The sequence below is a fragment of the Myxine glutinosa genome, chromosome 2, assembly GCF_964187855.1.
Source record: "Myxine glutinosa chromosome 2, kmMyxGlut1.1, whole genome shotgun sequence".
NCBI lineage: Eukaryota > Metazoa > Chordata > Myxini > Myxiniformes > Myxinidae > Myxine > Myxine glutinosa.
In genome coordinates, this window is record NC_136262.1 from 252,730,232 (window position 1) to 252,756,340 (window position 26,109).

Here is a 26,109-nt window from a genome sequence, read left to right on the forward strand (position 1 = left end):
GCCGTCATCACGGGGCCTCTGTATGGTCTTCTGGCAGTCAGACCATAGTCATGCAGTCGTCTTCGTGCAGTATCATTGGAGATCCGTGGGTTTGCACGCCCCGGAGTTTCTGCCGCAGTGCGGGATGCTAGACGGAATCGATCCAGCAGGTGACTTCAGACCATCTGCCTGTCCTGCCTTGCAGTGGTGACTCTTGGCCTCCCTGATCGAGGTCTGTCATCTGCAGAGTTGTGGAGGGTGTCTCTGTCCACCAGGGCCGATATCGTCTGGTGTGAACAGCCAAGGCGATGTGCCACCTCACGGTAGCTCAGTCCGCCTTGCAGCATGCCCAGGGCACGCTGCCGTTGATCCCTTGATAATCGTGGCATGTTGATTGAAATGCCCATTTTGCACTGGCCTTTTTAAAGCCAATATCAAGACATCACGTGCAGCTCATTAAAATCATCCTGTACCCCTTGGCTAATCACTGACAGTCAAAACGGCTGTTCAACAGCTGTGCTATGAAGTGACCATTGAAGGTTCAAGTGACCATCCGTGACCGTTTTGTCTGACAGTGAGGACACTATTGTCCACAAATAAGTTCACACATTTACTACACGCAGTGTTATTGTTGATATTTAAAGGTTTTAAAGGTGGTAAGTTTCTTTTGCGTTTCAGCACACACACACACACACACACACACACACACACACACACACACACACACACACACACACACACACACACACACACACACACACACACACACACACACACACACACACACACACACACACACACACACACACACACACACACACACCTATCTCACAGCACTAATTCCAAAGACATAGTTTCTGATACTGGCGTTGCAAGTGCACGCATGTTTCGCCCTTCTTGAGGCATCAGCAGGGCAACGTAGCAAGCCTCCATACATTTGTAACTAAAAACAGTTTTGGTTATATACCAAATACTGTGCGACTCCATAATGTGTGTGACGCAAGTGCCAGCACCACATCCCATTATCTCCTACTTTCACCCAGCACAAGATTTGTATCATATCCCCAAAGTGTAAATCTTGTGCTGATCAGCAAAGCTGGTTCATGGTACAGTAAGTAAAAATTGACTTTTATTTTCGATCTAAAATCTATCTATAATTCCAGTAATCTCTGTACGTTTGTACGTCTGTACGTCTGTTTGTCTGTGACCGCTGTTTCTCGACAACCACGGGTCCGATATACTTTTAACTTGCCAGGTATATTGCTGGGGACCCGAGGATGTGCCTTTTCAAGGTTTCATATTAATCGGACAATTACTTACCGAGCTATGTCCAAAAAACGATTCAACCAATCAGAGAGCAGCGAACGATCGCGTGTGCCGAACGTGGAGGACACACTCTGCCTCGGATGGCACATTTGAGAGCGTATTCATTTATTTCACGTTTGCAAACTATGTTGGCGTTAAACTATGTTTTAAAACTAATAAAACCGAATTTGCGATTCATTCGCTTTCCTGCGCGTTTGTGCACGCGATGGCGATTTCTTTACCAAACTCCGGAAGCCGTTCGCTTTGGACCAAACCATTGCATGTAAATAGAGGGGGGGGGATTGTCACCGGACTCGCAAGCCGTTCGCTTTGGACCAAACCATTTCATGTAAATAGAGGGGGGGGATATAATTTTAGATATAGATATAGTACGGGCAATGCCCTGCCCTAGTAAAATGAAATTCTAACACAAGTACTGTGATGCCAGGACGTTTTAAATTATTCAGTTTAAACTCAACCTCTATCTTCCCAAGATAATACAGTATATGGTATCTTCCTTTAAACTTAAACTCCGAGCAGTTAAAACGGCGACTATTCCCGGGATCAAGACGTGCTTTGGGGATCACAAATTAATCGTGTGCGGACTGTAATGAGATACTATGTTCCTTACGAGAACACGCCTCGTGGCCTTGGCCTTACCAATTACGCAGTACACTACACAGACTAAAGGTATTTTAAACTGTTTCACGGTATATTAAACTGTTTCAATGGTTGCTAGGAGATAGGGCAGCATGTAGAATCATACAAAAGGAATCATAAGATTAAAAACGAAACAACAGATATATAATTAAATAATCACTCGGCGTTCCCAATCAAAAATATTTCGTGCACGTGAAAAACCGTGAATACGCTAGGCATAGGCCCGCAGATGTATAAGCAGGTCACATTTTGTTCACCGCAATTACGCGGAGTCCGTAGATAGGGAAAGCGAGAATGTCCGGGTCCGACAATACACTTAAATGGATGTAACACATAACAGACAAAAATAGGACACAAAACACGCACACATGGAGAAGGAAACTTTAATGCAGAAAAACTGGAACAGAAGGAGGAGGGATTTGGGTCGAAGTTAACGAGGGTAGAAAAAAATCATGGTTTTGGATTGGGGATGATCTCAGACGATGGTGAAGACCTGGAGGTAAGAATCAGATTGAAGAGTATGTCGAACTTGATTCCAAAGGCAGGAAAAAGAGAAATAAGTGAGTGGAGGTGAGCAGTGATCCTGGATTTAGGTATTTTCACCAGAAGAGGGTTGATGGTGGATCGGATAAGCCCTGCGGAAACTTGGGGGGACAAAGCACAGAAAGAGCAGAAGAGCAGAGAGTGCAAGACCAGAAAGGAGGTGATGTCTGCAGTGGCAAAGTGACAGGCCCATGGACTCACGTTCATCGCGGGAGATTCCAATAATCTTGAAGGCCTTAGTTTCCACAGCGACAAGCTGAACAAGATGCGAGGTAGGGAAGCCCAGAGGTGAGATCAGTATTCCATCAAGCTGCGGGTGAAGGCCCTGTATGTGGACAGAGGTTCAGGTATGCCAAGGAAGGACTTTGTACAACAGAGGTTGCCCAGTCAGCGGCTAGCTTTGGAAGCCAACGTTGAAATGTTGTTTGCCCAAGAAACATCATGGCTGATAGTGAGACACAGGTGTTTGAATGACTGAACTTCCTCAAGAGGATTGTTAAGAAAGTAGATATGAGTGATTGCCAGATGGCCTTTTGGAGAGAGAAAGTGAGTGTGTGAGATTTGTCAGGATTGAAAGACATATCCCAAGTGTTTGACCAGCTCGCGATTTTGTCAATGTCTGAAGGGAGGGAAGAGGCTGCAGCCTGACTGTCTGAAGGATGAGGGATGTCACAGCTGAGGGTGGAGTCATCAGCAAATAGATAAAGAGGATTTTCCAGCGAGTCAGGAGATCGTTGATGAAGATCAGGAATAAGACTGGGCCAATAACATTGCCATGGGGTACACTGCCTTGACAAGGAGAGGAGATGAAAGGATCCAATTGAGTGCTACACGTTGGCTACAAAAGTGGAAGAAATCAGTAAGCCATGTGTGGAGTTGGCCTTGGATGCCAAAGGCAGAGATATTGGAGAGCAAGGCAGGCTGTATCAAAAGCTCGAGATATGCCCAGTGTTACGGATTCGGCACTTATTATTATTATTGCTGTTATTATTATTATTGTGGGTTCTAAGTATTATGGGTATTGTTGTTTAAGGGAAATGGTTATTGTGGTTAAAAGGTTAAAAGCGCTCATGGTAAAAATGAGATAGGAAATCGGATCGTGACCTGGAAGAGAAAAGAGCGAGGAAGAAGAAGACGTGAGGACAGTGAAAGACGTGCCTTGAAGCTCTGTACGGAGCGTGGTTGAGCTAACGTCCGAGTGGACTTTGAGTCCTTGAAAGGAAGTTCGAGCGATAGGTGATATCGCCGGAGTATTGTGGAGCCTGCATAGACGGGTATCGGCATTGAGATTCCGGAGAATCCTTGCCTAGAAGCTCTGGCTCGAGTGAGGGCCGTCCGCCATTTCGCCCCACGCGCTACCTTCATCGGAAAGGGTTTTTGTCACGTCGGTTGGGCTTATCCTCCGGTGGTTTGCCGGGGACAGCTGTGCAATAAAGCGGCGTCTGAAGATTGCACTGCGGTTCGCTGATTGAACGGTGCAGGTGCACATCTGGATCGCGTCTTTGGGAGTTCCCTTTCTACCGCAAGTTTGCTGGGTGTTGGACCACGTGACTTCTGTGTCGCTTCGACTGTCTACGCCTCGGTTGCCCATGGTTCCAACGATCGCCGGAGCGCATCAACTTCACCTTGGAGGGTTATAGACATTGAGGTGGGCTCGGTTCCATTTCCTGGGAGTGCCGTGAGTTTGGGGTTACCATCTTAAGATATTGATTGTAGGGTTGATTGCCACCATTGTTGTAGGGTTCTTTTTGTTTGCTTTTAATATAATATTTGTGCATTGACAATCAAGGGTGTGGTTTCCTTATTGATTTGGATTGTTTCCTTTGATGATTTATGGGAGTGTTATGATTTGAGAGAGAAGTGTTATGAGAAGTGTTATGATTTATGGGAGCAAGACATGGGTAATGAACGTAGAGCAGCAACGAAGGCTGGAAAGGGTGGAAATGCGAATGGTTCGATGGATGTGCGGAGTATCGTTGAGAGAGAGGAAGACAAATGATGAATTGCGAAAGATGATGGGAATATTGCCTGTGATTGATGCTGTGAAGAGGAACAGGCTGAGATGGTTTGGTCATGTGTTGAGGAAGGATGAAAGTGACTGGTTGAGAAGAGTGATGGAAATTGATGTAGAAGGAAGTAGAAGACGGGGAAGACCGAGAAAGACTTGGCTAAAGATGGTGGAAGAAGAAATGCGGGCAAGGGGGTTAACAAGGAGAGATGCAGAAAATAGGGCAAAATGGAGAAGATTGTCATGGGGACCGCAAGGCTAACCCCCGCTCTAGCAGGGAAAATGGCCTTAAAATGCATGTTGATGGTTTCATGGATGGTTTCATTAGTGATTGATTTCAACTCGGAATAACATCTATATCTTTCTGCCGGGGTTCCTCTCGGGGTTCGGAGGTTATCGAGACCAGGAGATTGCAGAGGACCCCGTAACACCAGAGAGACGGCCCTGATGTCATGGCCGACATTGGGATGGAGCAGGATGGGGGAGGGCACTTTGTGGGGGCAAGGAGAGGCATTGGGGGGGGGGGGCTGGGTGGTTTGAGAGAGTGGGGTGTGGCAGAAGGTTAGAGTGTGTGGGGTATGGGGGAATGTTTGGTGTGAGGGGTGTGTGGAAATGTTTAAGTGTTTGTGGTGTGGGGGGAAGTTTGTGTGAGTGAGGGGTGTGGGGGAAAGATTGCATGCGTGGGGTGCAGGAGAAGGGTTGTGTGTGGAGTGCATGGAAAGTTTTGAGTGTTAGGGGTACAAGGGAAGACCTATCAAGTGTTTTACATGATGGAATGTTGTGCATAACAAATGTGGTTGATACATTTACTAATTGTTGCCTAATAGGTATTTACATGTTTTGGATGGCATTGACCTTGACCTTTGACTAATTTTGACCAGATTTTATACACATATACCACACATATACAAATAAGCTGTTTAAATTTCAATCTGATATCTTGAAAAAATTCCAATAATAAATAGGTTTGGCAATAATAAAATCACAAGTCAGGAGACGACGATGGTTCACGAGAGAGCGGTATTCAATGACAAAGGACGGACTATAACCGAAACAGGCCTGGACTGGGGGTTCGGGGGCCCACGTAGCAGGTGTCGGCCCCCGACATGTGGTGTACATGCCTATTTACAAAGGGCCCCAATGCGCTGCGTGAGCAGGCCTTTAAGAGCCAGCTGTACGTAATTGTGTGTGGTGCTGGCCCGGAAATGTCAAAACGAAGGTTACTGACCTTGAAATGAGATAGAAAATAATGTATAATCAGTTATGAGGTTAGTTAGCTACACAATACCGAAACTTCGGTTAGATTCCGACAACTTAGAAAATTTGACCTTTGTGACCTTCAAAGGTCAAAAGTCGAAGATTCTGAAATTTGTTTGAAAACTTGTATTTCGTGATGTATGTGATAATATAAGATCATGTACAACATTTCACACTATCAGGAAGCGAACAATGTGAGGAGACGTTCCGGTCCGGTCTGCGAGAGGACGCTGGCGTTATTTGTTCGCCGCTTCTCCGACTGGGTCATTGTATATAGTCTGCTTTTCTGGTGGTCATGGCGGCTTTATGGCCGTTGGGTCTGCTCTCTGCCCGGTCCCGGCTCTGCCTGCCCGGCTCTTCCACCGTTGCCTCAGGCCCGCTCCTGGGGCGTCTTACGCCTCTCCTACCCTTTGCTGTCTTGTTTGCGGCTGCGGTTGCGCGTGGACGAGGGCGGTTTGCCGCTGGAACACCACGAGGCCGGGTTGAGCAAGACGCCCGGTTTGCCGCTGCGGCCTTTGCTGTCTTGGTTTGCGGCTGCGGTCGTTTGCCGCTGCGGCCTTTGCTGTCTTGGTTTGCCGCTGTGGTCGTTGAGCCCGGCCTGCACGTCCTTGGCCTTCATGTCCTGCACGTCCCGCACTGGCAAGGCCTGCTCGTCCTCCTCGGCCTTGGCCTCGTCCTCGTCCCCTTCGCTCCTGCCTGGCATGACTCTAAGGTACTCCGCCACAAGGCTTCTTCTGCTCAACACTCACTCCACCCCATCATGCATCTCTGCAATCAAATGCCACGGACTCCTGTGACGACCCAGATACATTCATAGAGGCTCCGGTCGCAAGTTTGTTTACTTACAAACAGGTCACTCCATTCCCGTACTCTGGTCAGCTCAGCGCACTCCCACTCATCGACTACGTCATCACAGCAACGCACACGATCACGCCTCCTGTCTGCAAACCCTGGCAAAATCACCCGAGTTCATCCCCACCGTACAAAGCAACATGAAGCTCACTCTGTTCAATACCCGGTCCCTCAACAACAAAAGCCACATCCTGAACGACTACATTCTGGACAATAAACTGGACTTTCTCTGTCTCACTGAAACCTGGCAACAACCTCTGGACTACTTCTCATTCAACCTCACTACACCCAATGGATATTCATACATCAATAAACCACGCTCGGAGGGCCGAGGTGGTGGAATTGCCGTAATTCACCGACAGGACATCAAGACCAGCCTCATCTCCATCCCAACTGCTCCATCATTTGAACACCTGGCTTTTAAACTCTCTGGTCACACACAGTCAGTCATGGCAGTCGTCTACCGCCCTCCCAAACCACACCCATCATTCCTGTCTGACTTCTCTTACTTTCTGACCCAGCTCTGTTCCTTCTCTCCCTCGTCCTCCTCCTCGGTGATTTCAATATCCACATGGACTCCACTGACTCCACAATAACCACTGACTTCATTGATTTATTCACCTGCTTTAACCTCACTCAACATGTCAACTTTCCTACCCATAACCGTGGTCACATTCTCGACCTTGTCTGCTCTACTGGACTAATTTTGCACCATCTCTCTAGCTCCGACCTCACCCTCTCTGACCACTTAGCCATCACTATGACCATCAACATCCCCACCCCAGCACCAAGGCATCATCGCATTATCAACTTCCGTAAGCTAAACACTCTTTCACCTACCTCATTCTCATCCACCCTCTCTGAAAAAATGTCCACTTCTCCCTTCGTTGACCTCCACACCCCTTCTGACCTCACTGACTACTACAACCACACTCTCTCCTTCTGCCTCGACCAGCTTGCGCCGATAAAAACCAAAACAGTTTCCTTCACCCATTCTGCTCCCTGGTTTACCCCTGAACTCCGCCTGATGAAAACTCGTGCTCGCCAACTTGAAAGACTCCGCAATAAAACAAGTCTCACAATTCACTCCCAAGTCTACAAGGACCACCTGCAGCACTACAAAGATGCCCTCTCCCGCGCCCGCTCCGCCTACTACTCTCAAATTATCCACTCTGGCTCCGGAAACCCAAAAGCACTCTTCTCTACAATAAACAAACTCCTCAGCCCCCTGGATACCACCACCCAGTCATTCACAGAAGACAACTGCATCTCCTTCCTTTCATTCTTCCAAAGCAAACTTGACAATATCTACAACAGCTTAACCACCACCGCACCTGCTCCCCCTCAAACCACCTGCTCCCCCTCAAACCACCTGCCTCCCCTTATCCTGCCAACCCCTGTCTCAATTCTCCCCAGTCTCCCCTACTGACCTCTCTGAACTCCTCATAGGAATGAAAACTGCCACCTGCACTCTGGACCCCATCCCCTCCAGCTTTGTCAAGGCCTCCCTTCCTGCTCTCTCTCCACTTATCACTGCAACAATAAACTCCTCCCTGTCTACAGGCATCGTCCCACCATCCCTCAAAATTGCTGCTGTTACCCCCATTCTGAAAAAACCTGGACTCAACCCTGACACCCTAAATAACTTCAGACCCATCTCCAACCTACCCTTTCTGTCAAAAGTTTTGGAACGCGCTGCAGCCACTCAACTCAAACATCACCTCTCTGCCAATAACCTGTATGAAACATTCCAATCCGGATTCCGCTCCAATCACAGTACTGAAACTGCTCTCCTCAAAATCACCAACGACCTTCTCCTCACCTCTGATGCCGGCAACCTCAACATTCTCATCCTCCTCGACCTCAGTGCCACCGTTGACACCATCAATCACACCATCCTCCTCACCCGACTTGAAACCACCTTTAACATTACCGGCACTGCCCTCTCTTGGATCAAATCTTACCTCTCTGACAGACGCCAGTTCATCTCCATCAATAACTGCAAATCCCCCACTGCTCCCCTCCCCCAAGGTGTCCCCCAAGGTTCAGTTCTCGGCCCCCTCCTCTTCATCCTGTACCTGTCCCCCCTTGGTCACTTAATCCGCCGTCATTGTCTCCAATTCCACTGCTTCGCCGATGACATCCAGCTTTTCATCTCCACCAAGTCAATCTCCACCGCCACCCACTCTATCCTGACAAACTGCATCACTGAAATAAAATCCTGGCTTCAAATCAACTTCCTCAAACTTAACTATGATAAATCTGAAATAATCATCATTGGCCCAAAAACGCTCACCAAATCCACCCATAACTTCGCCCTCAACATTGACGGTTTCCCAGTATCCACCTCCCCTCACATCCGGAATCTTGGCATCATCTTTGATCAAACCCTCTCCTTCGACAAATACACTAAACAAATCACAAAGACAGCCTTCTTTCACCTGAAAAACATCGCCCGTCTCCGTCCATCCCTCTCCTCCACGGCTGCAGAAACCCTCATCCACGCCTTCATCACCTCCGGTCTGGACTACTGCAAAAGCCTCCTCTATGGTTCACCCTCAATAATCATCAATAAACTCCAATACATTCAGAACTCCGCTGCCCGTCTACTCACCCATTCCCGGACCCGTGACCACATCACCCCCGTCCTTTATAAGCTTCACTGGCTCCCCATCCCCCAGAGAATCCAGTACAAAATCTTCCTCTTGACCTACAAAGCCCTCCATAACCTGGCCCCATCCTACCTGACTGACCTCCTCTCCAGACACACTCCCACCCGCAACCTCCGCTCTGCTGGCGCCAACCTCCTGTCCCCCCCCCCATCCAGACCAAATTCAGATCCTGGGGGGACAGGGCCTTCTCCATCGCTGCTTCCACCCTCTGGAACTCACTACCTCACACCATCAGAGACTCCTCCTCACTCACCACATTCAAAACATCACTCAAGACCCACCTGTTCAACACTGCATTTAACATTTAACCCACAGCATTTAACCCCTGACTATCTCTTCTCCTTCTCCTTCCTTTTGTTTTGATTATAATTTACCTATTTATTTTTGTCTTTTTGCACTTGTTTTTTGTACTCTGTCAAAGCGTCTTTGGGCTTCTTGAAAAGCGCTATATAAAATAAATGTATTATTATTATTATTAATGTAATAAAACCATCAAAAATCGAATTTTCTAAATTTTGTGACCTTGTGACCTTGACCTTGGGGCGAAAATGGAAAATCGAGCTCCGTGGGGCGAGACACATGACATTGGCCTAACCAAATACCGAAATCCCTGTCAGATTCCACCAACTCCCTCGGAGAAGATGTAGCTTGAACTCGATTACCCCATAAAAAGACATCTTTTTCGGGCGTGGCTCCGCCCACAATGGGCGCAATACGCCCACTCTAGGCAGGACACAACTAGATCATGATATCAACCTCCCACCCAAGTTTCATCAAGATCGGATGATATCATCGGGTAGTTATGCTGTGGACAGACAGACAGAGAGACAGACGCACACCCATGACGAATATAGTGGTCACTTGATAACTCGTGAACCAAAAATCCCATTTGATTATAATGGGGTAAAATAGTTGTCATGGATGTTCTTTTCTCTTTGCCACGTGAGACTTTTCTCTTTGCCACGTGGGACTTTTCTCTTTGCCACGTGGGACTTTTCTCTTTGCCACGTGGGACTTTTCTCTTTGCCACGTGGGACTTTTCTCTTTGCCACGTGGGACTTTTCTCTTTGCCACGTGGGACTTTTCTCTTTGCCACGTGGGACTTTTCTCTTTGCCACGTGGGACTTTTCTCTTTGCCACGTGGGACTTTTCTCTTTGCCACGTGGGACTTTTCTCTTTGCCACGTGGGACTTTTCTCTTTGCCACGTGGGACTTTTCTCTTTGCCACGTGGGACTTTTCTCTTTGCCACGTGGTAATTTTCTCTTTGCCACGTGGTAATTTTCTCTTTGCCACGTGGTACTTTTCTCTTTGCCACGTGGTACTTTTCTCTTTGCCATGTGGTACTTTTCTCTTTGCCACGTGGTACATTTCTCTTTGCCACGTGGTACTTTTCTCTTTGCCACGTGGTACTTTTCTCTTTGCCATGTGGGACTTTTCTCTTTGCCATGTGGGACTTTTCTCTTTGCCACGTGGGACTTTTCTCCTGAAGAAGATGCAATTGTATACACTAAAAAGGAGGCAATTACGAGGGGATCTAATCGAGCATAGAGATGGTCAAGATGTTGAAGGTGAGCAACAAAATAAATGCAGAAGAGTTTTTAAGCAGAATGGACAGCGACAGGGCCAAGGGCCATAACCTTGGAATAAATAATAAAAGAGACAAGCCATTCATAAGGCAAGGGTCTTTCACTCAGAGTAGTTCATTCAGGGATTGGGCTCCCTGGCAATGAAGTAGTCGCAGAAGGAGTAGATAGATTTAAACTGGAATTAGATATGTAACTCGAACCATTGGGGATAAAGCGGTCCATGCTTATTTGCAAGACTGGTTGGTAGTTGAGGTAAATTCAGTTTGCCTTTTCCAATATTTAGAGAGGTACAATTTCCAGGTTGTATGGGTTATTAGCCATGGTGATTCGATGTTAAGTAAAAAAGAAATCATTTTATAGTTCTTAAGGTATAGTTCTTAAGGGTATGGTTCTTAAGGGTGAAAGGTGCGAGGAGAGCTCAGCGGGTGAAGTACCAACCAAGAATGAAGGTGTGGAGGTTGAAAGAGGTGACAGTGAGGGAGGCATTAAAAGAGAGGCTGAGTATGGCAGAGGATGATGTGGTTGAGCTTGAAAGTGGTTGGATGTCCATGAAAGATATTCTGTTGGGAGCCGTTGGTGATGTATGTGGATGGACAAAATGACCACCGAGGCACTCAGAAACATGGTGGTGGGAAGATGAAGTTGGAAAGAAGATTGACGAGAAGAGGAAGAAGTTCAAGGAGTGGCAGAAGGCGAAGGGTATGGGGGGCAGAAAAGGCAGAGCATGAAAGTTATAAGGCAGCCAAGAAGGCTGCAAAGAAAGAGGTAGCAAAGGCGCAGGAAGCATGTAGGAAAATGTTCGGAGAACGCTTGGATTTGGAAGAAGGTCAGCGAGTGGTATTCAGGATTGCAAAGCAGACAGCGAAAGAGAGGTGTGATGTGATGGGGGTGAGTTGCTTGAAGGATGAAGTGGGACAAATCATTGTGGACCCAGATGGAATTAAAGGAAGATGGAAGAGATATATGGAAATACTGTTGAATGCAGAGAATGAATGGGATGGCAACATGGAGAGTAACCCAGTTTTAGGACCGGCAGAGAAGATAACCGAGAAGGAAGTTGAGGAAGCGATAAAAGCAATGAAGGGTAGAAAAGCGGGAGGGCCGACGGGAGTTGTGGGAGATATGTTGAAGGCAGCGGGAAATTGGGGTGTGAAGAGAATGACAGAGATCTGTAATCAGTGGTGAAAGAAGGCCGCATTCCAGTGGATTGGGAACTGAGTACCCTCGTCCCTCTATACAAGGGGAAAGGTGACCCTCTGGACTGTGGCTCGTATCGAGCGATAAAGTTCATGGAGCATGGAATGAAGGTATTGGAAAGGGTGTTGGAGAGGAGGATAAGGAAGAAAGTGAAGATTGACGAAATGCAGTTTGGATTTATGCCAGGAAGAGGAACGACAGACGCGCTTTTTATTGTGAGGCAGTTGCAGGAGAAGTACATGGAGAAGAGGAAGAAGTTGTTTCTTGGGTTTGTTGATCTGGAGAAAGCATTCAATAGGGTTCCACGTGAAGTAGTGACATGGGCATTGAGGAAGTTAGGAGTGGAGGAATGGTTGATCAGTGGTGATGGCAATGTACAAAAGAGCACGCACAGCTGTAAGGACGAAGGACGGGAACAGTGGTGAGTTTGAGGTGAAGGTGGGAGTGCATCAGGGGTCGGTACTAAGTCCACTACTATTTGTAGCTGTGATGGAGGTGCTGGCTCAAAACGTAAAGGAGGGTTTACCGTGGGAGTTGTTGTATGCAGATGATCTGGTGTTGATTGCAGAAAGTATGGATGGAATGAAGGAGAAGATGAACAAGTGGAAGGAATGTATGGAGATAAAAGGTCTGAAGGTGACTATCGGAAAAACGAAGGTGATGGCAAGTGGTAAAGCATGTGGTGAGGTGGAAAGAACTGGGAAGTGGCCGTGTGCTGTGTGCAGGAAGGGTGTCGGAGTGAACTCAATTCAATGCACAATATGCGCTGAGTGGGTTCATCAAAAATGTAGTGGTTTGAGAGGGTCATTAACCAGTGTGGCAGCTGCATTCAAGTGTAAGGTGTGCACAGAGGGAGCTGCAGATGGAGAAAATGTCGAGTTGGATCTTGGAGACGGCGTGAAGCTGGAAGGTGTGAAAACATTTTGTTACCTCGGAGACATGCTGAATGGAGAAGGTGGATCAGACTCGGCAACGGTTGCTAGAGTGAGATGTGCGTGGAAGAGGTTTCGTGAACTGAGCGGCGTGCTGATGAGGTGGGGAGTGTCGTTGAAGCTGAAGGGAAAGGTGTATGCTGCATGTGTGAGAAGTGTTATGATTAATGGGAGCGAGACATGGGTAATGAACGTTGAGCAGCAACGAAGGCTGGAACGGGTGGAAATGTGAATGGTTCGGTGGATGTGTGGAGTATCGTTGAGAGACAACAAACAACAACAACATGCATTTCAAGGCCATTTTCCCTGCTAGAGCGGGGGTTAGCCTTGCGGTCCCCATAACAATCCCCTCCACTCCGCCCCACTCCCTGCATATCACCCCTTCAACCACCCCCCCCCCCCCCCCCGCCCACATCCCTTCCTCCACCATCCGCAGCCAAGTCCCTCTCGGTCCTCCCCCCCCCCTACATTCACCTCCATCACTCCTCTCAACCAGCTACCCCCATTCCCCCCCAACACACGACCAAACCATCCCAACCCGTTCCTCCCCACAGCATCAACCAGAGGCTCTATTCCCATCATCCCCTGCAACCCATCACCCGTCTTCCTCTCCACCAACGACACCCCGCACACCCACCGATCCACCCGCACCTCCACCCCCACCAGTCCCCGCCGCCGCTCTACGCCCACCACCCACGTCTCGCTCCCACAAACCACAACACCCCCTCACACATGCAGCACCCCCCCCCCCCTCAGCCCCAAAGACACTCCCCTCCTCATCAGCACGCCACTCAGTTCCCGAAACTTCTCCATGCACATCTCACTCCAGCAACCGTTGCCGAGTCTGATCCACCTTCTCCATTCAGCATGTCTCCGAGGTAGCAAAATGTTTTCACACCTTCCAGCCTCACGCCGTCTCCAAGATCCAACTCAACATTTCCTCCATCTGCAGCTCCCTCTGTGCACATCTTACATTTGAATGTAGCTGCCACACTGGTTATTGACCCTCTCAGACCACTACAATTTTTGATGAACCCACTCAGCGCACATTGTACATTGAATGGAGTTCACTCCGACACCCTTCCTGCACACAGCTCCCGGCCACTTCCCAGTTCTTTCCACCTCAACCACATGCTTTACCACTTGCCATCACCTTCGTCTTTCCGATATTCACCTTCAGACCTTTTGTCTCCATACATTCCTTCCACTTGTTCATCTTTTCCTTCAGTCCATCCATACTTTCCGCAATCAACACCAGATCATCTGCATACAACAACTCCTATGGTAAGCACTCCTTTACGTTCTGAGCCAGCACCTCCATCACAGCTACAAATAGTAGTGGACTTAGTACCGACCCCGATGCACTCCCACCTTCACCTCAAACTCACCACTGTTCCCGTCCTTCATCCTTACAGCTGTGCGTGCTCTTTTGTACATTGCCATCACTACTCTGATCAACCATTCCTCCACTCCTAACTTCCTCAATGCCCATGTCAATACTTTGCGTGGAACCCTATCGAATGCTTTCTCCAGATCAACAAACCCAAGAAACAACTTCTTCCTCTTCTCCATGTACTTCTCCTGCAACTGCCTCACAATAAAGAGCGCGTCTGTCGTTCCTCTTCCTAGCATAAATCCAAACTGCATTTCGTCGATCTTCACCTTCTTCCTTATCTTCCTCTCCAACACCCTTTCCAAAACCTTCAATTCCAATCGTTGAGAAAGAGGAAGACAAATGATGAATTGCGAAAGATGATGGGAATAGAGCCTTTGATGGATGCTGTGAAGAGAAACAGTTTGAGATGGTTTGGTCATGTGTTGAGGAAGGATGAAAGTGACTGGTTGAGAAATATGAATGAATGAATGTAGAAGGAAGTAGAGGATGGGGAAGACCGAGAAACACTTGGCTAAAGATGGTCGAAGAAGAAATGCGGGCAAGGGGGTTAACAAGGGGAGATGCAGAAAATAGGGCAAAATGGAGAAGATTGTCATGGGGACCGCAAGGCGAACGCCCGCTCTTGCAGGGAAAATGGCCTTAAAATGCCTGTTGTTGTTGTTGTTGTTGTTGTTGTGAAGTGTGGAAAGGAACAGTTTGTTGCCATTTTCCTTTCTTCCCTTTCGTTCAGGAGACACAAACTCACCTCCACTCCGACCCATTTCCGACCCCACCATAGAACTAAAATTAAAACACCATCCAAAAATTGCATTTTTATTTAAAATAAATTGATGCATTTTAATGTAATATTTGCAGTGCATTCTGGGTTTCAAATGCAATATGGAATATCATCTGTTTATCAGTGCTAAACCCTCATGCAGAAAGACACTCTCATGTGTAAGGATTTTAAAGTCCACTGGTGTAGATAGAACCCAATTCAATGACAAATTGACAAATACTGTCACGACATATTTGGAGGGGAAGTTGGAAAACTTTGATACAAAGACAATTGATTAGTTCAAAGATAAATGGCGAAAGAGCATCGACGCTCAGTAAATCTGTATTGAAAACCATGCTACAGATGGTCTGTCTCTCCAATCAGCGAGTGTCTCACTCGAAACGCTTATTGATCACCACTCATACATTTCAATCCTCCTTGACCACACGCATGGGGTTTGAGGGCAGAAAACTTATCATCCCAGGATAACTAAACCACATGACATACAGCACAAGAAAATTACATCGTGTCATCTAAGATGCTTCTGAAGTCACGTAAACCCACGACACACGGTGTTCATCGCACTTACAATTGCCAAACGCATCGAGATTACTTACACGCATCGGAATTGTAAAATTTCATTATGCAACAAGCCAGTTTGTACACACGAGATTCCTATTCTTATTTAGAGAAGGAATAACACGGTAGGGTTTACACTGTATACAGGAATATGAATACGTATCTTCTTATTTTGTGCTTCCCTGTGCCCTTTCTGGCTAATGTGCTCCAATGCTCATCCGTGCATCACATTTTTCAATCGTTCAGCAGTTTCACTTGTTTTAGTTGCTTGCTCATTAGTGTCAATAACATTTACTAGACTGCCTCATTTATCGATTAACTGGGCTCTCATCAATTTTCATTAGTCAATCTTGATTTATTAAGTTGATTTAAAAAAAAATACATTGGTACTCAACAGCAGATACGAACAAAATAAGTACCATTTCAGCCCACGTGATATATTTCATCAACTATAGGAAAAGCAAGATGCAGTATGTGATGCTCCTGCAGATACCTGGCAAGATGCTTGTCGGCATCAGCGCTGAGCTCCAATAGAGCAAGAAGTGCAGCCGATACATCCATGAAGGGCTCCCACACCGTGAAGCCTCGACCCACAAGGTCAATGGCTGCGCGGCGGAGTGGTGTGTGTGCGGGTAGCCTGGGTGAAGGTGGCTGCAGCAACAGGAACATGAGTGCTTTGGCTGGAAAGAGCATGACAGCAAAATGTTAGACATTGTGTGTATGGACAGCCAGGTTGAAGTCGTACTATATATTTGTAGCAAAAATGTGAAACAGTGCAGGTGCAGGTCAGTGCGGTACACACAAGTATGCCGGGCAAGCGAGTAGTCAGAACCAGCTGCAGCAGAGCCAAACCCTTCAGGCACTTGACCGCTACTGCGTGCGCGGGATTCGGCGCCAGCCTGCAGGCGTGACGGCTGAAACTCCGCACCAAACTCAGCACCAATGACCCCGAGCAGCACAATGGCCGTCGCCTGCTTTCGACGTTCCTCAAAAGGGGCTTGCAGTTTGCGGCCTGAAGAGCCAAGAGACAGTGCCAGACCTGCGGCGACAGAAAAAACGCCCTAATTTCGAACAAAGAAGATTTCTGTGCACCAAAGGAAGCAAAGATCAACTCATTTTTGGAGTGCAGAATGCCAAAGTTGCTCTTCATCATCAAAATACATTTATGTAGGTTAACGGAACAACCGGGCATGTAAATGCAACACTGCAGTATATTGTGCTTTGATTGGCGAATTAATATTTTGTGAGCAAATATGAACATTCCAAAATGAGAATCTTTCGTTTTGAATGATACTCTAGTAGTCGAGTATTTATGGTGGGTGTTTTGGTTACACACGATGCAGTCATTCAAAGCAGGACATGTAATCAAATGAGATCTTCAGTACCAGAAGATAGGCCATCATCCTGAAGGTCGTGATCCTCATCAAGGCCACGTCCTTCAGAACTGGTCGTGTCTGGACTGCTCAGCTCACTCAATTCACTGCCCTGACCAGCTGTGGGTACGGAGAGTCAGGCAGCAGGATGGCAAGGATTCTTCCGGGAAATGGTATAGGTAAAGGAAGGACTTAGAGAGGACAGTAATTACATCTGAAGAAAATGAGGTCGTTTGACAAGAGATACCGAAAAATAAATATTTCATATGCCAGAAAAAACAACTAATATATGGAGGAAATTAAAAGCAAATATATGCCTCTTAATAAAATGGTAAAATTTTCAAACTGAAACAACATGGTTGGATAGATAGTAATGGATAAAACGTGATTTTAATTTGCATACGAGTAAGTGTACAAGTTCATGGGAAAGAACCACCGTACGTGAGTGCACATGCTCTGTGTAGTGCGGGAGATATGGAGACCAAGTGTCAATGGCCTCCTTGCGTCCAGATGGGCCGACGCGCTGGAGCTCAGCGAGTAGCAGGGCCTGTGCTGCCTCGCGTACCTGTCACATAAATACAGCCAAAACACGTGACTTCAGATATGTATCATATCAGTCTATGACAGTGTGGTGTGCATGCTAAGGCCAAATGAATAGCTTGTGTACCTGACACAAAGAACACGTACAGTATTGTAGGCAGCACCAGCTATTTCTCACACTTAAAAGCACAAAACACACTTTCCCACCTTTTTCTCCACTAAATCTCAGTGCAAAACTCTCTCTTTCTTTCTTTCTTTCTCTCTTTCTTTTTCTTTTTCTCTTTCTCTTTCTCTCTCTCTCTCTCTCTCTCTCTCTCTCTCTCTCTCTCTCTCGCTCTCTCTCTCTCTCTCTCTGTGTCTGTCTGTCTCTGTCTTTCTTTCTCTCTCTGTCTGTCTCTCTCTCTCTCTCTCTCTCTCTCTCTCTCTCTCTCTCTCTCTCTCTCTCTCGCGTGCCACCTATCGGCTGTCGGTGCGCTGGGTGCGGTGTCATGGCGTCTGTTCGTGTCTTGGCATTGTAGCTCCGTGCTCGTGGTTTGTATCTTTACCCTCCCCTTCCCTTTTCTCACCTTTGTTCCGTCTTTTGTGTGTCACCCTTCCACGTTATCATCCCCCCCCCCCCTCTTGAGAGTGAGAAAGTGAGAGAGCACACGTGGTGAGACCGGTAAAGGTTCCCCCTTAGGGCGGTTCCCTCTTCGGGTTTTTTTCGCCTCGTGTTACAAATCATAATCCTTTTTCCGTTTTTTTTTTTCGTAAATATTTTTATTTTTCGTTTGTTTACTGGAGCTTTTTGGCTTCATTAACCGTTATACATTTACCCTTTGTTTAAACGTGCAAACGATGGCGGATAGCTCTCGTTACACGTCTCTTGAAGCGCTAACCCGGAAGCATGGGTTAGTTTGCTCACCTCCGTCGGGAATCGATGTGGAGGCCATTATCCTTGCGGTCGGAGAGTTAATCGGTTTGGATAATGTAAAAGCGGCTTCTCGCATGAATAAACGCGTGGTAATCTTTGTTTCCACAGTGCCCATGGTTGCTCAAATAGTCGAGCACGGGCTCTTCTTTGCTCCCGACGTGTTTGTTCAGGTATGTCCACTCGACACGCCGGCAGTTCGGGTTTCTCTCTCTAACGCTCCTCCGTTCCTTAAGAACAAAGACCTGGTTACTGAACTAAACAAACTTGGTTCTGTCGTCTCTTCAGTTACTTTGGTTCCTGTACGTGGGAAAAATAACCGTTTAAAACACGTCATGTCCTTTCGTCGTTTTGTTTATCTGATCTTACCGCGTGGTGTAACCTCTTTAAATGCGGTATTGCCCTTCAAGGTCGAAGGTCACACTTATCGGGTCTTTGTCTCCACAGAGTCTCTAGTTTGTTTTGAGTGTGGTCAATATGGTCATTTAAAAGACTCGTGCCCGAAAAAGTCCGCAGATAGGGTCACTAGCCTGAATGGTGATGAACAGCAGGGCTCTACTGAGATCGTTGTCGATGAGGTAAACAGTATGGGTGGTGCTGATGCAAACCCCATTGTAGACAAACAGAGAACCAGGAAAAGAACCCTCCCACCTTCTAGCGACCTCAACGAGCCTGATAATAAGGTCTTGGCCTGTCCTCCAACCTTCGCTCAAGTGGTTAGTGAAGGTTATGGTGGAGCGCGACCTCCTCCTCAGCAGTTTCCTCCAGTTGAGGAAATTGCTCAACCTCCCCCGCCTTCAGAATACTCTGAGGGTAATGTGATAAATGCTGAAAATGTATGTGTTGGCCAGACAGCACCTGAGTCTCTCCAGTGTTCTGAGGGTAAACCTCCATGTGAGGTTGAGCCTCCATGTGTGTCCCCTGATGAAGCTTGTGTTGATTGTGCCACCCCTCCCTCTGTGGGGAGTGGTGAGTGTGTTGGAACTAGTGATCTGTCTGTGGAATCCTCCATTGAGGCAGCTGAGCCTTGTCAAGCTCATGGTCAGCAGGGCGATAGTGCTGAAGTCTCAGATTTTCACATCGATGAGCCTGTTGCCTCAGCAATGGACTCTCAATGCAATGATTGTGACTCTGATGGGGGTTCTTCCGTTGCCTCACTGAGTGATGGTGAGGCCGACTTCTCATCGGAGCATGTCTCTGGAGGCTCCGTCCCTCCTGCTGAAATCGTGGATTTCCTACAAAAAACTTACCGTAAAAAGCACGTGAAAATCTGCGATTTCTTCGTTGATACTCACGCCTTCATTAGTGGGGCTCAGGAAGTTGTACAACAATCTGCGGCCCTTCATATTTCTGATCAATCACTGAAAAGACTGAAGAGGTACCTTGTCACAGCAAGGAAAGAATTAAACCTGTAATGGCTGTGTTGCTGCCTATGTTTCTATGAACATAGCAAGCTTGAACATTAATGGTGGGCACAGTCAGCTGCGTCGGTCCCAAACTGTGCAATTAGCCAGGAGGGAAAAGATTGATGTACTTTTATTGCAAGAAACTCGTGCCACTGCAGACTGCATGGCTGATTGGCAGCAACAGCTGATTGGCACTTGGTTTTTTAGTAATACAGATTCTGTGAGTGCGGGTATTGCTTTTTTTGTCAGTTCACGTTTGTCTGTCTCCCCCCCCCATCTTTAAGGAAATCGTACCAGGCTATCTAGCCTCTGTAGAGCTTGAATACAATCAGCAACGATTTATGTTTGTTAACGTCTATGCTCCAAGCGATAGCACAGATAGAGGAACTTTTTTTAATCAGTCCTTTAATTTCCTGAGACACCTCTCTTCTGATACGTTGTTGTGCTTAGGGGGTGACTTTAACTGTACTTTAAACCCAACTTTAGATAGGAACAGTGCAGAGCCACATCCAGCTTCAAGTAGGCCTCTTTCCAGTATAATTTCGCGGCATGACCTCAACGATGTATGGCGGCAACAACACCCAAACCTGCAGCAATTTAGCTGGTGTCGGGTTTTACTAAATCATCTTTCACTTGCTCGTCTTGATAAATTTTATATTCCTAACTCTGCTGTCAACCTTGTGACATATACGGCTATTGTCCCTTCAGGCTTCTCTGATCATTCTTTGGTAAAACTGTGCTTTTCTTTTCCTCGTTTCAAACGCCGCACCCTGTATTGGTCCTTTAACACCTCACTTCTGAGCGATCCTTTCTTTAAATCATCCTTTGTGGTTTTTTGGGACAAGCTTGTGGATTTCCAACATCGTTTCCTAAATCTCTGTCAGTGGTGGGACTATGCTAAAGCGCAGATCCGTGTTTTCTGTCAGCAATACAAAACCAATTGCTCTCAAAGTAAACAATTATGTATTGATGCCTTGAAACAAGAAATTCTACGATTGCAGGAAGGTACTGAGGTCCTCAGTGATGAAAGACGGTGTCAACTCCTCTTTGAAAAACAAACTCTGCTTAAGGAATTAATTCAAGAAAATGGTATCGGTGCCTTAGTCAGGCTGAGAGTGAATGGTTTACTGTCATCAGACACATGTTGTAAAGATTTCTTTAAGTTTGAGAAGACGACGAAGGCGAGCCAGCAAATGCTTAGTCTTCAGGCTAGTGATGGGCATATTCTTAGTGATAATACGGAGATTGTTCATTTTGTTCGGTCTTATTTTGAGAATGTGTTTTCCTTTAAGCCCAATGATGTGCCTGCAATGCAGAATATTACGACCAATTTACCGCAGATAGATGAGCATCAACGGCATGTCTTGGATGAGAACATTACTCTCGGTGAACTTAAAACTGCGCTCGATGGCCTTGCTGATCATAAGGCTCCTGGTTTTGATGGGTTACCAGCTGAATTTTATAAAACCTTTTGGGATATGCTTGGTCCTGCTTTGCACTCAGTGTTTTTATACAGTCTGCGTGAGGGATTGTTACCCCTTAGTTGTCGACGTGCAGTTGTTTGCCTTATCCCTAAGAAAAACGACCTGCAATTGATACAGAACTGGCGTCCAATCTCTCTTCTCTGCACAGATTACAAGATTTTTGCCAAAATGCTAGCTAACCGTGTAAAGACTGTTCTAAGCACAGTTATACATCAGGATCAATCGTACTGTGTTATGCACAGATCTATGCACGATAACATTTTTTTGGTACGAGACCTGTGGGATGTGTGTGCATTTCAACAACAACATACCGGTCTCTTTTTTATTGACCAAGAAAAGGCTTTTGACTCTGTTAATCATGAGTATTTGTTTCACATTTTAAAGCAATTTGGTTTTGGGGCATCCTTTATTTCATATGTATCCTTATTGTATAATCACATTTTTAGCTTGATCAAAATCAATGATGGTCTCTGTTCACCTTTGCGGATTGGGAGGGGAATTCGGCAAGGCTGTCCCTTATCTGGAATATTGTACTCTCTTTGCATTGAGCCCCTTTTGATTCGTTTACGATCTTCTCTTATGGGATTTTCAGTGACTCCCTCAGAAAATCCCGTTATCATTTCGGCCTATGCTGATGATGTATGTGTTGCTGTTCGCAGCAGTAATGACATTGCTCTGCTATTTGAGTGCCTACGGGTTTACTCTCAAGCATGTACAACGCAAATTAATTGGTCGAAATGCAAAGCAGTTTGGGTCGGCGGTACGCCACCTTCTGCCCTTCCAATTCTCCCTATGAATTTGACATGGGAAAAAGAAGGTGTGAAATACCTCGGTGTTTACCTTGGAACCCCAGGCTTTGTCAAAAGGAATTGGGATGGTTTGCTCCACAAAATCAGCAACAAATTAAACAGATGGAGAGGAATTTTGTCGACCCTGTCTTTCCGAGGTCGTGCCCTGGTCATTAACAACCTGGTGGCCCCTCTCTTATGGCATAAAATGATTGCCTTGCAGCCACCTGCAACGTTGGTGTCGTCAATCCAAAAATGTTTACTTGACTTCTTTTGGGATGGCAAACACTGGCTAAAGCCAGAGACTATTTGCCTCCCACTGGCAGAAGGAGGTCATGGGCTTGTGGACATTCTTTGTCGGGTGATGGCCTTCCGAGTCTCCACAGCTCGTCGTTTTATATTTCTGGAGGCCTTGCCCTGGAAATCGACTGCAAACTGTATACTAAAACAAGCCGGCATGCTTGGGTACAATTGTGAACTCTTCTTCATGGAGCTGCAACATGTCGATGCTTCGCTGCTCCCTGACTTTTACCAAGATGTCTTGAACGTCTGGCGGTCCATTTCAATAACTCGCCAAATGGAGACATACAACAGTGAAAGGTTCCTCCGGGAACCCCTTTTCTACAATGCCCTCTTTCCTGCTATTCCTCGCTCACGTGCCTTTGTGCAACGTTTTGTGAGTGCTGGCGTGAAAACGACTCGGGACCTTCGTGACTGTAACAGGAACAGTTGGTTCTCCGCAGGACATCTTCAAGTAAGAACTGGCATCAGATCTTTGAGGAGCGTAGCCAAGGTCCTACAGGAAATCCTGTGTGTTTTTAGGCACCTGGGCCTGAGCTCAACCGCCAACATTGGTGACCACCATACACCACCACAGATCTGTGCTAGCTCTAGCCTGCCAGCTGATAGCACCACAACATCTATCTTGCTATCCTCATCGCCACTTTCCAGCAAGGATAAAAAGAGACTGTATCGTTTGTGTATCTCAGTTCGGTTTCCCTCGTTACAGCCTCTTTCTTTTGGGGCTCGATGGAAAGAGAAACTGCCTTCTGGGTCTCCCTCCCATCCGCAATGGTCTGCAATGTATGTTTCACCGATTGTTAAAAGGACTGGTGATATTGCTTGGAGACTCGCCCATATGGTGTTGCCCTCCAATGTTTTATTACATCGTTTTAATGAGGATAATTCAGTGGAATGCCCCTTTTGTATGATTTCTGAAGACCTTTTCCATGCTTACGTAGATTGTGCAAGACTCTTTCCCTTCTTTGGTTTTTTATCAACTTTTTTTAATCGTATGAACTTTTCTTTTTCTACACGTGTTTTTATCTTTGGAACACCACTTAGTTATAAAAAACGCTCTGAGACTGCTCTTGCTAATTTCTTAATTTCTATTGGAAAATTAGCAATCTACAAAACAAGAAAAGCAAAGCTCCTGGCAAATGCTGATATTTTATGTGATGTGGTAATTGTGTTTAAGGCTCTAGTCATGGCAAGGTTACGCTTGGAATTTTCTTTTTGCCAAATGAAAGATGATTTACAAACCTTTGTGGAAAAATGGTGTGCAAAGGGTGGGTTTTGTAAACTTGATCAAGGTTTGTTAAGTTTTTTATTTTAGTGCTTGGTGTTTTTATTGTTGTTGTTTGGCTGCACATGGTTTGAATTGTGGTGAATTTATTATTTGCATGACTTGTATGGTTTTCTTACCTTTATAATAAAAGAGCTTCAAAAGTCTCTGTGTGTGTGTCTCTCTCTCTCTCTCTGTCTGTCTCTCTGTCTCTCCCCCTCTTTTTTCTCTCTCTCACACACACAAATCTAAAATACTTACAAAACACTTTACACAACACAATTCCCACAAAACCAACCACTCCACACCACAAACCAGTAAACCTCACACAAAATAGCCCACATTGGCCAGCAGAGGCTATGCAAGCACTGCAGCAAGAGGACGCATGGCAGCAGTGAAGAACACATGACAGCAGCAGAAGGACCCATGGGGGCAGCAAAGGGACGCATGGTGGCAGCGAGTTCTGAGTCGACCAATGCGATGTGACAGATCATGGGAAACAACCAATGAACTGCTGAATCATGGGGACCACGGACATGGTTGTCAACAGAATGCAGACTGATAAAAGGCTGATACGTAGATCGGAGCCAGGTAGCCAAGTCTGAGCTTCAACGAGAAAGAAATTGAAGGAGTCTGGAGGGGAAACTAGAGACTGGAGCAAGAGAGGGGAAGTCTGAAGCAGACGAGGGACCTATATGGAAAGAGCTCCTGGAGGCAGTCACCACACGGCATGCTCCTACACTCTCCTAATCTATATTTCCATCATTCCCTTTGAACGCCAGAGCAATCAGCAGGAGTGGCAAGTCCTTTATATCTCGCACCTCACACATTTGCACTCTTGCACTTTACGCTTTGCACCTCTTCACACACACCAAACCAATATCGCCCAACCCATTTGGTCACACGTGGGCCAGCCGGTTCATAAGCGCGTAAGAATGGGGTCAGCAACACACCCCATCACACTCGCTCTCTGTCTATCGGTCTTGCTTGTATTCTATTCCCGGAATGAAAGTGGCACCTGAGTTAATTGTGTTAAGTGATTGACCAAAGAGTTTCTGTGCTTAGATAGGGCTTTAACATGTGTAACTTTTGTTTGAATTGTTTGAATTTGAAATAACTTAAATATGTGCCTTGTGAATAATAATCCCTTCTAAACTGTCCGCTTGTCAGTTTTTCTTTTTTTGTATACCAGGTTGGAGCTCGTATCAGAACAATTACATAGAACATATAATAAAAGGAGCGGGAGACTAGGGTGACAGAGAGGGGAGCGCAGCAACAGTAGGGAACAGGGACATCAGGAGATCTCTAGAAGAGAGAGCGCTGGGGTGGAGTACACGGGATAAACAAAATGGAGACTACAGGGACTTTCATGAAAGAAAACAGAGAATTCCTTCAGTAGCTGGGTTTGGGATGGATTAACGGGGGTGGAAAAGATCAAGGTTTTGGATGGGGGAAGATATGAGATGGTGAACAGCTGTTTTAAAGACCTGGAGGGAACAGTGGGATTGAAGACAGTGTGGGAGTTTGTTCCAAAGGTGGGAAAAAGTGGAATGAAGGGAGTGAAGATGAACAGAAAGTCTTGATTTTGGAAGTTTCACAAGAAAGGGGATGCCTTGTGAATCCTGCAGAAATATTTGGGGGACAGAGCACAGATAGAGTAGGGGTGCAAGGCCGGAGAGGAGTCGGTAGAAGATAGAACGACCACCAACATGCCTGCGCTGAGAGAATGAAAGGCCCTCAGAATCAGCTACATCGCAGGAGATACTAATGATTCTAAAAGCTTTGGTTTCTACAACGTGAAGCCGAGCTAGGTGTGAGGCAGGTGCACCAGCCCAGAGGGGATAGCAGTATTTAATTGAGCTGCAGATGAAAGCTTTGTATGTGGTGAGGAGCTGGAAGTGCCATGGAAGGACTTCACACGATGGAGGATGCCCAGTCAGCGACTGGCTTTGAAGGCCAGCTTGGAAATGTGGTTTTCCCAAGAAAGATCATGGAAGATAGTGAGACCCAAAAGCTTGAGTGACAGAACTTTTCCAAGAGGATTTATGAGAAAGTAGATTGCAAGGTTTTCCAGATGGTCTTTTCAGAGAGACATAATGAGAGTGTGAGATTTGTCAGGATTGAAAAATATTTTCCAAGTGTTTGACCAGCTTGTGATTTTGTCCAGGTCTGCAGAGAGTGAGGAGGCTGCAGACTGCCGATCTGGGGGATGAGAGATGGAAAGGCATAGGGTGAAGTCATCAGCAAAAAGATAAAGAGGATTTTCCAGAGAGTCAGAGAGATCATTGATGAGGATGAGAAAAAGCACAGGGCCCAGAAC

At 46.4% G+C, this 26,109-nt stretch overlaps 1 protein-coding gene across 3 annotated transcripts in view; it reads right to left on the reverse strand.

Annotated features, from left to right (window-relative positions):
- Positions 1 to 26,109, reverse strand: part of LOC137420664 (WD repeat-containing protein 7) — a 178,368-nt gene that overhangs the window by 83,724 nt on the left and 68,535 nt on the right. For all 3 annotated transcript variants that reach the window (XM_068105909.2, XM_068105910.2, XM_068105908.2), the window contains 4 exons: positions 17,539 to 17,662; positions 17,110 to 17,217; positions 16,527 to 16,763; positions 16,218 to 16,404 (listed from right to left, as the gene is read on the reverse strand). In XM_068105909.2, the coding sequence (XP_067962010.2) occupies positions 16,218 to 16,404; positions 16,527 to 16,763; positions 17,110 to 17,217; positions 17,539 to 17,662 (656 nt within the window). The remainder of the gene's footprint in view (positions 1 to 16,217; positions 16,405 to 16,526; positions 16,764 to 17,109; positions 17,218 to 17,538; positions 17,663 to 26,109) is intronic.